The sequence below is a fragment of the Eptesicus fuscus genome, chromosome 22 (genome assembly GCF_027574615.1).
Source record: "Eptesicus fuscus isolate TK198812 chromosome 22, DD_ASM_mEF_20220401, whole genome shotgun sequence".
NCBI lineage: Eukaryota > Metazoa > Chordata > Mammalia > Chiroptera > Vespertilionidae > Eptesicus > Eptesicus fuscus.
The window spans coordinates 1,798,615-1,815,078 of record NC_072494.1 but is presented as its reverse complement, the minus strand read 5'-3'; the positions used below and the strand labels follow the sequence as shown (position 1 = coordinate 1,815,078).

At 49.7% G+C, this 16,464-nt stretch overlaps 1 protein-coding gene across 1 annotated transcript in view; it reads left to right on the top strand.

Annotated features, from left to right (window-relative positions):
• Positions 1 to 16,464, top strand: part of DPYD (dihydropyrimidine dehydrogenase) — a 370,484-nt gene that overhangs the window by 209,459 nt on the left and 144,561 nt on the right. Inside the window, exon 13 of the mRNA XM_008147316.3 lies at positions 11,644 to 11,859. Coding sequence (XP_008145538.2) covers positions 11,644 to 11,859 — 216 coding nt within the window. The remainder of the gene's footprint in view (positions 1 to 11,643; positions 11,860 to 16,464) is intronic.

Here is a 16,464-nt window from a genome sequence, read left to right as displayed (position 1 = left end):
AGAGAGGTTAGGAAGGCGGGCTCTGAACTAACCAGGCCTGCTTTCAAGCCCAGTCCCCGCACTTCCCAGCGGTGTGACCTTGGCAGGTTACCCACAGCTCCAGGGCGCGGTCTTCTCGGGGTCAGTGATAACTCTCGCTGCCCCCCATGGGGTTGCAGCGGAGATGACAGAAGAGGACAGTGGACCGCGCTCAGCTCAGACTCTGAGCTACAGATGTGTGCTGTGTGTGTTGTGTGGGTAATTGGAGGTCCTTTCCGTTAGGTCGTTAAAATGGTGTTAGAGAAAAATTAGGAACTAGGAGAACTGAATAGAAAGACAAAGTATAGAATTTTAACAAAGATTGAAAGAGGCTGTTTCAGGTCATTTTAAAAGCATTTTATTTAGGCATTGACTTATTCACCCATAGACATCCATCTGTCTGTCATGTCGTCATTCATGTGTGGTTTCTTTGATTGATCCATTCATTCAATAAACAATAAACTTTCCAAAATAGCAATATCATTTTTTAAAAGAATGTATTTTTATCGATTTCTGAGAGGAAGGGAAATGGAGAGAGAGATAGAACATCAGTGATGAGAGAGAATCACTGATTGGCTGCCTCCTACACGTCCCCTACTGGGGATCGAGCCCGCAATCTGGGCATGTGCCCTGACCAGGAATCAAACCATGACCTTCTGGTTCATAGGTCGAAGCTCAACCCCTGAGCCACACGGGCTGGGCAAAGCTTAGATGTTTTAATGAACTTCCCTCTCAGTGGATGTGATCCTGCTCAGGTGTATAGAGAACAGGGCTCTGTTTTGAAATAGGTGTTTGTAAATTTCTTCAAAACTATCACCCATTCCGTGCATTAATGACCTACTTTTCTACGGCTTGAGGTTTTGTGTACTTTCTTCTGATGCGATCGAGGCATATCAGCATCCCTAGTTGCTGGGGGAGCTAGGCATCTCAGAGGTTGGCTACAGTGCCTGGTCCCTAGTTCAGATGTGCCCCAGGTCAAGGTTGACGGAAAGCCATTACCATCCAGTGGCAGGTCGCTAGCTCTGAGAAAGGGATCGGTGATTTCCGCGCCTCGTGGAGAGTTTCATGCCACGGCCGACCCTAGGGTGAGTCAGCTGTGGTTTTCATTGGAAGAGAAAGGAGGAGCTCGATTATTGCTAAATATTTCCATGGTTTCCCGTGAGCTCAGCCTCCTCTTGGAGAACCTGTTGATGGAATGGCATGGGACCCAAGGCTTGCTTTGAGATTGGGGCCCGAGGCACATCCGTCGGGATCCCTGTCTGTCCCTGTTGGAAATGAGGAACTATTCAGCATCACCAGATTGCTGTTAACACACGTGATTTCACTCCGTGTGGTGATGAATTCAAGATTGAGAGTGTTATATCATTCGTGTCTCCCGTTTCTTCTGCATATGATTTTTTATCTTTAATTTTCCTTTTTAATCGTATTATTAGTTTTACCTACGTTCGGACATACCCTGGACCCTTAGAGAGGTCCATTTGTGCTGCCGGTCTTTCACTTGGGAAACACGGCGTTAACCAACAGGAGTAGAAAGTGGTGAGCACGCCCTGAAGACGGGGCACTTGAGACGGAGCACAGCGTAGAGGGTCAAGGCTGTAGAGTCCATTAGATCATGTGCGTTCATATCAATAGATGAAATCTTTCATCTTCTGCCATTTTTTTAAAGTTTGAGGTTATGGGAAGGACTTTGTCTTTCTAATATCTCTGCCTGGTTATCAACACTTTCTGATTTGGAGTCTCTTTAAAAGGAAGTACCTTTCTAAAGAGGAACCAGGCAAATGTTTATACCTGAGAGATTTGTGAGAATACAGCACTTTCTTACCACTGGAATCTTTGCAATTTTATTTTCTGTTGGGCTCAGTGAGTTTCAAAAGGAGCCCCACATTGTCGAATCATAAGAATTTTTAAAGCTACCTCTAAGAATTTTTATGATGTGAAAATACCTCAAGAATGATCCTAGGCGTGCCTCGTGTTAAAGATTTCTGCCGTGGACAAAGATGAGCAGTTGCAAAAAAAATAAAAATAAATATATATATATATATATATATATATATATATATATGTGTGTGTGTGTGTGTGTGTGTATATGTATATATATATATATATATATATATATAACCATCAGGGCTTTTAGAAAACCAACTCAGAGGAACTTATCTGCGTCCCCGTCTCTGTGGCTTCGAAGTACCCCTGCCCACTCAACATAGAAGACACTTGTTATCGCTGCTTAAAATTCCACTTTAATTTCGCATCTTCAAAGGCATCCTTCTGCCCTGAAACGCACCGGTGGTTTCGACGCTATCTGCAGAACCAGGATTTGAGAATTAGAAATTTAAATGGCCCCGGCTCCACGTCGGAGTGCTCCCCTTACCCTTTGCAGGTTTTGCGGCAGCTTATTCGACCTTACAGTCTCACCGGGGAGCTAATGGGAAAGCCGGCAGCGTCTTCACCGGAGAGATTCCAAATGTCAAGTGTCATCTTTCCAGCTGCTAGATGAATGGGTAGCCATGAGGCATGCATGTGGGTGTGCAGCCCTGTGAAACCCGGGGGAGGCAGGAGGAAGGCTGGAATGGGGGTTAGTTTGCAGCATTGGTGAGCTGCCGAGCGGCTGGGCCGGCGGAGGACTTGGTTTGGAGCTTTCGCGGTGGACAGCCAGCTGCCCTGTTCCTGCACTTAACGTGCCCTAAGGGGCAGAGGGGATGGGGGAGCATCATCGCTGTGTTGTGTTAATTTTTGAAAACCCCTCAGCTTTGGATCAGAACAGTGGTATCCACAGAGCTGGCTCCTACTTCTCTAAACCCTTCTCTTCCACTGAGCAGGGGGAAGAATGGGCTATTCGAATGACAACTGCGCTGGACTCTCAAGACCTATTGACAAAGTGTCCTTGCGTTTGTAAGATACAGTGCCACTCTTAAATCCCTGTGGGAAAGAAGGCTGATATTAAGTCATTGGCCACTGTCAGGTTGAAAACAATGAATTTCAATCAAATCCCAGTTATAAATCCTAATGGATTATGTTGGAAATAGAGATAGCTTCCGGAAAAGACCATCAGAGTTGGTCATGGCTAAATGCAGCTTCCACACTGAGTTTTCCCACGTGGTCCAGGTCTCAGAATTGAGGCGACTCCAGACGGTTTGTCATGAGATGGAACTGGAGTTAGAAGGGCACGTGATCTCATTTTTATCCCTTTCCGGGGGAAGTAGTCAAAGTCAAACGTGCTCACAGTCATTGAGGCCTGAAGTCCATTTCAGGAGCTTGTAAACAAACATTCCGTGGACCCCGTAATGCCCTCGGCGGACCTGGCCTCTCGGATGGCACATCCGGGTTGGTTTTGGGTGTCCGCCCTGGGTAACATTTTAAAATAAGTATTAAGTATCAGAGCCAGGACACCATTTCCTATTAAACATTCTAGCGGTAATGCAGCTTCTCGGGTGTGAAGGGGGGTTTGTCTTTTTAGACAACACCTACATGTTGTAAGAGGGCGTCAAGGAAAAAGAAGAAGAATGAGCCTGTATCTAATGGAGCCATCAAAACGAAGCAGCGAGGTGGTGATGGGAGAAGAAAGTGCCATGACTAACAAGTGATTTTTATGCCTCTCAGTGACTCCGTGTAGGGTTCCAAACCTTATTAAGTGGCAGCGTCTGACCTGAAAGTAGTTTGAAATGAAATGGTCTCCATGAAGGCAGAATATCTCCTGACCAATATAGCGGTAGATTGCTACTTCAGGCAGATCATGCAGGATTAGAATGGGTCGAGGGGAAAATAACACTGACAAATCCAGCCCACTGGACAGAGCCTGACTCAGTGAGAGCCGAAAGAGAAGGAGAGACATTGGCAACTCGCAGGCGGCAACATGGGCTCTGGGTGCTGAGAATTGCCTGCTGAATCTGGGCACCTTGATGCCCAGGGTTTCTTGGCGCTAATGACAATGTCACCGGAGAACCAAGCGCCGGAACCTTTCCTTTGCTGGGGTACATTCAAATGCAAAATGGTCCAGTTAGAAGTTTTAATCAGAATTGTGTTCTGTCTTCAGTGGTGGGTCAAGTTGAGTCACATACGGGTTATAACGGATCCGCTGGAACAGATCCAGACGCAGGAAGTGCACAGGAATCGGAAGTCTAGTGGACGCCTCACTAACCCTGCTCTCGGGCCTTTGGGAAGGTCATGCTGCCTTTGGGCATCTCACCTACCATGCTGAGACAGCACAGAGTTCCCACTCCAGGACTAAAGGCTCTCCAAGTCTCAGGGACCTTCTCGTGAGCCTCACGGCCACCCTTCACATCGGGTGGTGGTTGTTTTTATTATTGATTTGAAGAGAGAAAGGAAGAGGGGAAAACGTCAGTCTGTTAATCCACTGAGTGATGCACTCATTCGTTGCTTCTCGGATGTGCCCTGACCAGGGATCAAAGCACAACCTTGGTGTATCAACGATGCTCTAACCAACTGAGCTACCCGGCCAGGGCCCACAGTAGGTGTCTTAAAGATGAGACCCGTGCGGTTTAAAGAGGCCTAACTGGCCCGGCCGGTGTGGCTCAGTGGCTGAGCATCTACCTAGGAACCAAGAGGGCACTATTCGATTGGGTCAGGGCACAGGCCCGGGTGGTGGGCTCCATCCCCAGTGTGGGGTGTGCAGGAGGCAGCTGGCCCATGATTCTCTCTCATCATTGATGCTTCTATCTCGCTCCCTCTCCCTTCCTCTCTGAAATCAATAAAAATATATATTTTTAAAATAATAAACTAAAGAGGCCTAACTGACAGGGTTAGGGTCTCAATGTGCCACTACCTGGTGTCCTCCCTGCACCCTGTCCCCACCCTCGCCTGTTTTAAAGCCTTCTCCCAGAAACGCAGGGCATAGTAGGTCAGCACACACACCGGTGCCGCCCGGTAGGTTGTTGACGTACAGTGTTGAGCGTTTATTCCAGGTCTCCAGATTTAAGGCTGCTGCTGTCACTGTTCTGAAAGGTCAGCCTCCTTTATTTCCCTCCAGCACTCTCCCCTCGACCGCTCGGCCCCTTTGTGCTCCGTGGACTTGCTGTCGACACCACCCTGTGCCAGGCAGCAGGTGGCTCTCTCGTTGGCCATTGACATTGACATCTTGTCTCCAAGGGTCACCACCTTTTCCCCTGGGTCTGTGAACACAGTCATTGTGACCTTCTTGATTGACACCTTAGAAATTTTGTAAACATGTTATGTATTATTTGGGGGGACCCTTGGCTAACTGGCAAGTCATTTCTTAAAGCCAGTTCATGATTCTTTCCTTCTAAAACACCCTTGGGCCCGGCCGGCATGGCTCAGTGGTTGAGTGTCGACCTATGAACATGAACCAGGAGGTCAGGATTTGATTCCCAGGCAGGCCACATGCCACATGCCCGGGTTACAGGCTCCATCCCCAGTAAGGGGGCGTGCAAGAGGCAGCTGATCAATGATTGTCTGCCATCTTTGATGTTTCTCTCTCTCTCTCCCTCTCCCTTCCTCTCTGAAGTCAATAAAAATATATTTAATTTTTTTTCAAACACCCGTGGGTGCATGAAGCAGGAGCTGCTTCCTCATTGGATGATGCTACCATCAGTGGGAGGTGAAAGAAACCAGTGTTATTGCTGAAGCTCAGTGGGAACATTGGATCATTCATTTCAAAGTCATCAAGAGAGAATACTCTTGATGCATCCGTGACTCGGGCACCTCCTCCTGGGATCTGCTCAGATGCTGTTTCCGGGCAGAGGCCTCCATGGGTACCTCAGGGAGACCCGCCCCAGCCCCACCCACACCACGCCCAGCCCACACACTCTGCATCCTGTTTCTGAGCAGAAGCCACTTAAAGGCATGCTGTTTGGGGTTTCCGGATCCAGTTCCAACGTGTTCGTGTCGGGAGGCAGGTTCCCCTCACCAGCAAGCAATGTTCAGGACGTCGGTGTCCCCCAGTTGAACTCACTGCGGAAGGGATCTTCCTGGAGACGGTGTCGGTCCCACAGATGAGGGTCAGTCCTACAAGATGCCTGTCACAAGCCCCGGTTCTCACCTGGGCTTCCGACCCGCTCTAGATCGAGGTCCCAAAGACTCCCTCCAGCACAGGGTGCCACGCCCACGTCCCGGTTGTTGCCTGCACTTCTGACTGACCGGCGGGCTGTCCAGCAGAGCTTCCCACCACCCCTCCTCGGGTTCAGTTAATTTGTTAGAGCAGCTCACAGAACTGGGAGTAAGTTAGTAAATTCCAAAGCAGTGTTTTTATAATAAACGACAATATCACACACACACACAGTCATTAAAATATTTTTATGGATTTCAGAGAAGAAGGGAGAGAGAGAGAAATATCAATGGTAAGAGAGAATCATGGATCGGCTGCCTCCTGCACACCTCCTACTGGGGATCGAGCCCGCATCCTGGGCATGTGCCCTGACCGGGAATACAACCATGACCTCCTGGTTCATAGATCGACCCCAACCACTGGGCCACCCCAGTCGGGTGGTTGTCTGTCTCCTTCCTTGCCCACCATCACACGGTAACTATAAAGATCGAGACCGGAAAACGTCCTTGGATCACTGCTGTGCTTCCAGCACCTGGTCCCATGGCCTGGTGGAGAGCAGGTGCTTCATGAATAGCGCGGCCTAAAGCTGCGTCAGGCCCGACGGTCGGGGCAGAGGTAGAGTTTCAGTGGAGAAAAGATGCCAGTGATTTGCATGAAGACAATTTAATTTTGTACCCTTCTTCACTGCTCAGGTTACAATATCGTTACAGGCAAGGTGACTATATCCTTTAAAAGGTGAATAAAATGGGGTCGTTATTTTTAAAGAGACATTTCTATCACCTCATGTCTTTCTGAAGTTTTCATTACGAATAGGCGCCTCAGAGGAGGGACGGAATCTGATTTTACGTTATAATTACACTCCCTGTTCCCGGGCCTTTTCCTCAGGAGCGGCTCCTCCAAGTTGTTTTCTCCTTTGCAAGTTGTTTTCTTTCCTTCCCCCTCAATAGATGGTTCTCCAAAAGGCGAGGAAACCGAGCCCCTGGATTCACCCAGCCTCAGGAGCGCCACAGGGCTGGGCATTCCTCGCCTTAGAGGGTCTCAGAACGCTGCTTCCCGAGCAGCTGCCCCCCAGATCGGGCCCATTGTAGCCGCATCACAATGAACCCGACCAAGAGGGAGGGAAAGCGCCCGTGGTTTCACATCAGATGGAACACGGTGATGGCGAGTGTCTCCCTCAGTCCAGCAGAGCACCGCCCATGGCTCATCGCTTTTCACGGGGCTCTTTTTGTTTTCTAAAAAAACAAAACAAATCCCAGTCAAATCAGGGGAAATGCAATTGGAATCCCTAATTATGATGTGGTTTGCTTTATCCAATAACATAACCATTACACGTGCACATTTCTCTGTCATTCCATGACCCGGCCAGGTGTAGCAGGAGAGGGCCCGGGAGAGAGTGATGGTGGAATAATATCATCATGGGCCATGATAGCTCAGGATTCTATTTGTTTTATTCCATTCTCAAATGAAAGGAAGTAGGATCGATCTTATATCTGAACGGCATACGTTTTTAAATTTTTAATAGACTTTTCAATGTGTGTGTATACAAGTGGGGTGTGTACAGGTGGGGGTATACAGGTAGTGTGTGTGTGTGTGTGTACAGGTGGGGGGTGTATAGATTGTGTGTGTGTGTATGTATGTACAGGTGGGGGTGTATACAGGTAGTATGTGTGTGTGTACAGGTGGGGGGTGTACAGGTGTGTGTGTGTGTGTGTGTGTACAGGTGGGAGGTGTACAGGTGTGTGTGTGTGTGTGTACAGGTGGGGGGTGTATAGGTGTGTGTGTGTGTGTGTGTGTGTGTACAGGTGGGGGGTGTACAGGTAGTGTGTGTGTGTGTACAGGTGGGGGGTGTACAGGTGTGTGTGTGTGTGTGTGTGTGTGTGTGTGTGTACAGGTGGGGGGTGCGCGTACGTGTGTGTGTTCAGTCGAGCCATCGTGAATAATTTTCTGGTCGGTTTCCATCTGAGGACACGGATACCTAGAGAAGTGATATTTCTGTAAATCGGGACAGCGGGCTATCATGCAGTCCATGGGAGCCTTCCATTCGGGCCTTGCTCGATCCCCCGTTAGCTGCTTATCTTTGGACGCCCTGTTTACCTGCTGTGAGCCGGCTTCTTCACCTCGGGAGGAAATAGCGCCTACTTTGAAGAGTTGTGATTAAAAAGCGAGCTGAAGTACAAAACACGTATTTACCGCCGGGCCAGGCACGAGTGTTATTGGCAAATAGACGAGTGTGCTGTTGACTTGGAGAGGAGAGGAAGCGCCCTGTTTTCACGGGGACCTTGACATTTGGACAAGGGATTGATGGCCGTCAGAATTAAACGCCGGGTAAGCAGATCAAGGCCCGCCCCCATGGCACTTCCTGGAGTGTCCGCTGGCTCCCAGTTCCACTTCGTTCTTTTGAAAGAACCCCGCGGTCTTTCATTTGAAGGAGGCAGATCTCAGGATGTCTCGCTTGAGATTTAGGAACGAGGAAGAGTGGTCAGGAGCACACGTAGTGATTCTCAGCCTTGGGTGCACATTGGCGAGATTATAAAAAACAGAAACATTACTGATGCTCAAGTCCTCCTCTGAGTGATTCTGAGGGAAGTAGGGAGTCTATCCAGCCAGAACAACAACATTTTTAAAATTCTCCGAATGTTTTTCTAACTTGCTTTATTTATTTGTTTTTTAATTGATTTCAGAGCGGAAGGGAGAGGGAGAGACAAAAACATCAATGATGAGACAGAATCGTGGATCGGCTGCCTTCTGCACGCCCCACACTGGGGATCAAGCCTGCAACCGGGCATGTGCCCTGACTGAGAATCGAACCGTGACCTCCTGGTTCATAGGTCAATGCTCAACCATTGAGCCACACTGTCTGGACTCTCTGGATGTGTTTAGTATGTAGAGTTAAAAATAACTGGGCATGACCTACAAATGATCAACTGTTCCGGATAGAGGAGCAGAGGAGGCCCAGTGGCAGCGACAGGATGAGCTGGGAGCATGTCTGGGAGGAGCGAGGGCGGCATAGACCAGGCGGCCTCTCCAGGGTCCCTGCCCTTGATGGAGGCCCCGCTGCACTTATGCTCGACCTTCAGGAGGCGCTTCTGGACCCTCACAGTCACTACCTGCGACTGGCTTCCTTCTTGCAACCAAAGGAGTACATTCTAAGCTGGAAGTGAAAAATTATGGAGGCCAGAAAAAGGCTTGATGTTAAGCGGGATCTGGCCAACGTGTGAGGCCCATGAATGCTTACGTCACTCTACATGAGTGCCTTATAGCATGCCTAGACGCGCTCTACGTGAGTGCCTTATAGCATGCCTAGACGCGCTCTACGTGAGTGCCTTATAGCATGCCTAGACGCGCTCTACGTGAGTGCTTTATAGCATGCCTAGACGCGCTCTACGTGAGTGCCTTATAGCATGCCTAGACGCGCTCTACGTGAGTGCTTTATAGCATGCCTAGAGGTACAGAGACATCTTTGCTGGAGCAGTGTTTACCATGCCCACTGGGTGGCGCTTTGGAGAGCCTTTGCTAAAGCCAACAGTGTCTTCCAGAGGTAGGAGTGGAATGTTACTGATTCCACATTACAATCGTTGAATTTCATGGACTTCTGTGTATCTGGAATGCTGCTGATTATTTCCTCTAAACTGACTCTTATCTTATTAGAAACTGATGTGAGAAAAGGGGTTAGGTACCCAAGGTCACTAGACCAATGCATTCAACAAATATCTTGATTTGTTGTGATTTGTGGTGATTGCCAGGTGGGACAGGGGAGGAGGGTAAAGGGGGGATAGTTGGTGACAGACGGAGACTTGACGGGGGTGGGAACACGCAGTGCAGGGAACAGGTGATGGGTTGTGCAGTTGTGCACCTGAAACCTGTGCAGTGTTGTTAACCAGAGTCCCCCCAATACATTCAATGAAAAGGAGGAAAACATAGTTTGAGTTTCTTTCTGGCATGTGCCATCCAGATGCCCAAATCCCGCTAGGGAGGAGACACGCCCACGAGGACATGAGTAGAATGGGGTAAGGGGACCACTTTGCCTGTGGGTAGCCAGGGGGGCTTCCCGTGTGGAGGCCCACAGGACCGACTCGGAAGGAGTGGTTGGGATGCTCAGAGCAGAGAAGCCAGGCAGCAAAGAGCATTGTGGGGGGAAAGTCAAAATGCATAAAGGCATTGCTGCTGCTGCTTTGTTGGAGAAGTTTTACATGGTTTACTAGACGGACAGAGGATGGTGCGAGGGGAAGTAGATGAGACTAGGAAGTGTGGGACTCGCCTAGCCGGTTTGGCTCAATGGTCAGAGCATTGGCCTGTGGACTGAAGGGTCCCAGGTTTGTTTCCCAGTCAGGGCACAGGCTTGGGTTGTGGGCTCCATCCCCAGTAGGGGCGTACAGGAGGCAGCCAATCAGTGATTCTCATCATTGATGTTTCTATCGCTCTCCCTCTCCCTTCCTCTCTGAAATCAATAAAAATATACTTAAAAAATAGAAAATAAATAAAAGAAAGTGTGGGACAGGAAGGAGCCCCGATCCCAACTGGGATCCTATAAGCTAAGGAGCTCACATGGGCGGAGGGAGGGAGAGACAGAGGGAGACAGACAGAGACACCTGACAAACCTAAGGCCTCATGAGATCCCCAGGAATCCCCGGCTGTCGGAAAGGGAAGCATGTCCAGCAAGCACCTACTATGTGTCCGTGCCGTACCCGTTGCATAAGCGTTTCTAGGAAATCGTTCTAATCATACAAGGTGCATTAGTATCACGTGCCTTTAACAAGGGTCATGTCACAGTCCGAGAGGCACTGGAGATTTCGGTGGCACCTGTGTGGTTTCGGAAAAGAGAAGCCCCGTCATGCACATGAGGACGTGACCCTCCTTCCACATTAACCGTCCCCCTGAGCTCCTCACCATCGGGGGGGGGGGGAGCTGTGAGTGGGACGGCAGGCCCCGGACCCCCTGCGCTGTGCTGACCGCGCGGAGGAAGAGACACGCCCGAGGTGGCTCTCCCACACTCAGAGCAGCGGAGAGCCCGGGGGTTGCATTGGCAGCCTGACGCGCCCTTGCCCATCTCTCCAAGCAGCACGGACAGCTTCACACATGACATTTAAAACGGCTGGCTTCATGGGACCAGGGAGATACACCCTAAAATTTGTTCATTGTGGGTTCACATTTCAGTGTGGGTCTACATGGAGCGTTTGTTTGCGGCATGGGCTGTGTTTCTATGGACACTCTACGCTGTCCATCCCATGAGGGGAGGTGGTTCATACGGTTTGGCTCCCTGCTAGCCAGACTCCTTGTCAGTTTTCACCCTTGCTAACAGATCGATATGAACTATACGAATTCAGCCAGCCGGGTGGCTCAGTGGTTGGCCTATGAACCAGGAGGTCACGATTCAATTCCCAGTCAGGGCACAGGCCCGGGTTGCGGGCTCCATCCGCAGTGGGGGGCGTGCAGGAGGCAGCCGTTCTGTGGTTCTCTCTCATCATTGATGTTTCTCTCTCTCTCTCTTCCTCTCCCTCCCTCTCTGAGACCATAAACATAAAAAAATACTGGGTTTTGGGAAAGGTGATGTGGGGAAGATCAGTGATGACACAAGACCAACCCTGGCTGTTTGCTTCCCGCAGTCCCAGTGCGCAGCCGCCGTTCCCGCCAGGCCCGCGCTGCCCCTCTTCCACACGCCCGTCGACCTGGTGGACATCAGCGTGGACATGGCGGGGCTGAGGTTCATCAACCCTTTCGGCCTCGCCAGTGCGACGCCCGCCACCAGCACCACGATGATCCGCAGGGCCTTTGAGGCCGGCTGGGGCTTCGCCCTGACCAAGACCTTCTCCCTGGACAAGGTAAGGACTGCTTCTGAGGCCGTGTTACATGTCTCACGTGTGTTCCTATGGGGGCGTAAACCCTGTAGTGGGGAGGCTTTTCTGACCAAGCGACGATCGTGATGAAACTACCCGACGAGACCTGAGTTCACATTCGTCTGTACTTTCCTTCTATTCCTTCTGTCATCCAAAGGGGGGGTGCGGGTGGGGGTGAGAGGTGGGGGAGAGCATCTATTTATCATTTTGTTTTGCCTAGTAAACATCAAAACTATAAATATTACACAAGCGGCTGTCTCATTTAAGAATCACCATCGCATGAGTTCTTACTGTTTTGCGATCTCTGGGCGTGTGTGAATGAGGACCTGGGCCCCCGCTCACAGTTAGGGGGACAGCGGGGGTGGTCCGCACGTCATCCCGGGATCTAGTTCCTGTCGGAAGGAGTCTCGGGGTAAGTCATTGGTGCTGCTCACACACAAGATTTTTCTCGAATTTCTAAATGCAGACACTTTCCCCAAAACACATCGGCTTGAGTTTCATTTGGCATCACGGTGGACTCTGTGCGCGCACCCCCAGCGCCCAGACCGAGAAGAAAATAAACCACAGGTTCCAGGCGCGAGTGACTTTTTTAAAGGACACGGAGCACGCGGGGGGGGTGTTATCCGAGTTGGACGCGTCGGCAGCGGAGGGTTGCCTCCTGACACGGCTGTGACTCAGGAATGAGCAGCAGAATTGAACATATTTGAAACCTTTATTGATGAAATTTTAAATGCGCAACCTATTGATGTATTTAGTGCTCACTGGTAGTTAGTAATAATTAATGTGTAAGAATGTGGGAATCTGGTGACTAGGAAAAGAGTATCATTATTTAAATCAGCCTTGTCCTCAGGCAAAGAAAATAACAGAGAACAAATCGGCCCCATTAAGCTCACTCCGCCGCTTTCCCTCGGAAGGCGCAGTCGCGGCGCCCCGGCCAGGACGCAGCTGTCTCCCCCGGGCAGCTTGACGGGCCGCGAGCAGCGTAGTCAAGAAAATGCAGAAGAAGCCTCAAAAATTAGGAAAACCAAGGCGTGAGGAAAGACTCCGTAAATATATTATGCTTAAGTAGCTAAAGGGAGGTCGTTTTTCCAACAAAATATTGGCTGAATATTTAGGAATATCTTGCTGAAGGCAATGGCTATAAACATATAGAACGCAGTGAATTAAGCTGTAGAATATTCTTAATTGATTGTTCACAACCTTGTGGAATATTGATCCCATATTTGTCTTTGCTTCAATCCATCCTTTATGAAGGACTCAGAAGCCTCATCAAAGCTTTAACCGCCCGGGGAACACAGAGCCTCTGATAGCCCTTAACAGCGACATCAGTCACGGGCCTTTAGCGTGTTTATATGGAAGCCCAGATAGGTGGCTCACCGGGGACTCCTGAGGAAGTGTGGCCAGAGTAAAACACAAGCAGCCAAGCCAGCAGCAGCCCGTGTTTGCTCGGAGCTGCTGTCCTCTTTGCTTGCAAAATTGAATTCTGATTCATCAGAGACCCTGCCCTCACTCCCCCGGCGACAGGCATTGATTCGGGGCGCCGTCTCCTTCCGCAACCCGGGGGCAGCTCCCTTCATTAAGACCAGCAGCAGAAACCGCTGTGGCCGCTCCCTCCCTCCTAACCCTCTAATTTGAATTTAATCTCTCAGTTCTGGAGTCTGTGGGGCCATTTCCGAAGGACAGTGATGAGCAAATGCAAATTAAATTTGGCACATAAACCAGAAGGGCGGGGTCAGGACACGCTCTGTCACCCCGTCTGGAGAGGGTGGGGGCACAGAGTGTCTGTGCAAGGCTGTCTTAAATGTATCTGTGAAGCTCGATGCTGTCACCCTGGGTTATATAATGCCCGTTTCAAAAGCAGTGATTTTCCATAGAGGATTTTGCCAACCAGCCTGCTTGCTTCGTAGAGATTTTTTATTATTATTATTTTTGGTTTCTTCTGTTGTCCCTAGTTAGTAATGATGCCTGTTGTGAATAGATAATTGCCTGTTGAGCTTTGGTCCCTTCTCACGTTTGAAATGCTGCGTGGACTACCCAGCGGTATACGTACACACAGCCTCTACAAAAGCTGTCCGTCCCAGGGTGTAAGCGCCTACCTCTGTGTGACGTCATAGCACAGCAGCTCAGATGCACCCCGGCCAGCTGTTTATTGTGCCAATTCAAGACTCTGCTCAACGGGTGTTAACACACAGAATCTTGGCATTTGCTGTGTGGATGCTCTTCACATGACAGAGGTGATTCTGTGGTGTTTTGTTATCACAGGAAATATTAATATTTCACGATACGGTTTTGATGCAGCGCTGTTTGCCGAGCCTGCATAGGATAAAGAAATTACAAGCCTGCGGGAGGTTGTAGGTCGTAGACATGAGAGCCCTGGCGGGGCAGTGCTGGAAGCTGTGTCCTGTCCTGCTTGGGGGCGTGGGGACGGGGAGAAAGGGAGCTCCCCAGATTGACAGGTAATTGGCACTGATTTCTATAGCAGATGTGTTCAGGGGAACTTTCTTTACCTTTCCTCCTATTTGGGGGGAGTTTGGGACGTGCGTTTGATTTCCCTCCGGGAGATCTTTCTATGCTCTTGGCGTTTCTCAGGGCCGGATTGAGGCCTCACAGGCTGCGGCCACCGAGACCAGGGCCTCCAGGGAGACGCCGTGGCTCTCTCAGCGCAGAGAACCCCATCACGCTCCCTGCGCGGCCTGCGTAACGGCCGTGTGGGCTTTCTTTAGGGAGGCAAGCGACCAGACGTTTCCTGTCAGGTGTAAAGTGATCTGTGTTTGCTTTTGTGTTAAATGACGTCGAAGATGGCTTCCTTCCCAAATCAGTCATTCCTACAGTGTCCCCAAATCCCGGCACACCCTCTCCCGGGTCCTGTTCATGCTTTAGAAGGCTGGTATCTACAGTGCCATCATAAAAACACGTGCGTACAATTACAAATTACTTCCATGTAAGTATATATTGAGTTCAAGTGCACATTTTGAAAAAGTGGGAGAGAAATCAATCTGTCTACCTCGGTTTCAGCTAAACTATCAGGACATACCAGAGAAATGCTGCGTGTAACTGGGAAGGTTAGAAATTGTTCAGCGGGCACATGAAATAAACTCCACACGCAGTGGCCTGTGTTCACATTATGCTGATAGGAAATCAAAACATTTTGTTTTTGCCTGGCCATTGGTTGAGCATCGATCTATGAACCAGGAGGTCACGGTTGGATTCCTGGTCAGGGCACATCCCCAGGTTGCAGGCTCAATCTCCAGGGGGCGTGCAAGCGGCAGCCGGCCAATGATTCTCTCTCATCCTTGATGTTTCTATCTCTTTCTCTTTCCCTCTCCCTTCTTCTCTCTGAAATCAATAAAAACATTTAAAAAAATTTTGTTTTTGTTAATTACATTGTAACTTCTTTTCATCTCATACACATTACATACTGCAAACATATAATATCTAACTACAGGTTGCTTATACCTTCACCACAACACAGATAAATCAAGAAGTGTTTATCACTCTCCTAACCCACGTTCAAGCCTAAGCGAAATTTCATTCTATTTGTAAGTTGTATTTAGATATTAGTGAACTTGGGATTGACTTTTAGTAACAAAATGTCTTAGATGCATATATGTCATTTTAATAACGTCGAATGATTGGATAAGTAGGTGAACACATGATGAGTCTCAACATAAAACACTGGAAGGTAAACACTGAGAAATATTAAAGGCTCTTTGTTATTTCTTTGGACTCAAAGTATTGATTGTACTGTTTCCATCAAATCCAACCTCATGGCACAATCGCTTAGTGTCCAGGAAGAGTGTGATAAATGCGTCATAAATATTTGTTGTCTAAGCGAGGGAATAAATGAATGAATAGATTTCTGGCAGCGGCACATTGACGGTTTCTTTTTTTAAAAGCCGTGTGAACAGACAGTTAACACCTAAAACGTTGGCTGCTCTGAATATTGCTCCCAATCAGAGGCAGAAAGGCCAGTTTAAAATGTTCACATCCTGTGTTTCTTTCTAGAGTGTGTACACATGTGAACATGGTCAGGGGAAACAGAATGAGCACTGCGCAGGGTTAGGACGGGACGTGGACGTGTGGCCACCCTCCCCGAGGCCTGTGTCCGTGGCCCTGGCCGAAGAGACAGAGCTGTTCCTGAACGCTTCCAGGGACACGGGACAGGCTGTCCTTGGGGCGACGCAGCCTGTCCAGCTGCACGGGAACTTGAGGAATGCCTGCCTCTCCTGGTCACCAGCAGTGTCCTCACCACTGCTCTGCCACTACACCAGGGGCCGCTCTCGCCACCGCTGCGTGCCAGCCCACCACAGCCAGTGATCTGCTGTGGGTTCTGCAGGCGGGCAGGGCCGGGCCTGGCTCTCCATGCCACCTGGTCTCATCCTCAAGGATGTGGCACTGGGCTTGCTGGCGGGGTGGCCGTGTTTCTAACAGGCGAGAGGGGATGTTGCGAGGCCGAGGCTCAGACGTGGCACGAAGCAATGCCCACGGCGTTCTGCCACTCAGGACGGAGCGGGAGGCCAGACCAGGGTCCTGGAGCCACGGTGTCGCCTCCCCCTCAGGCTCCCGTCCGCCAGGCCAGAATTGGAACCG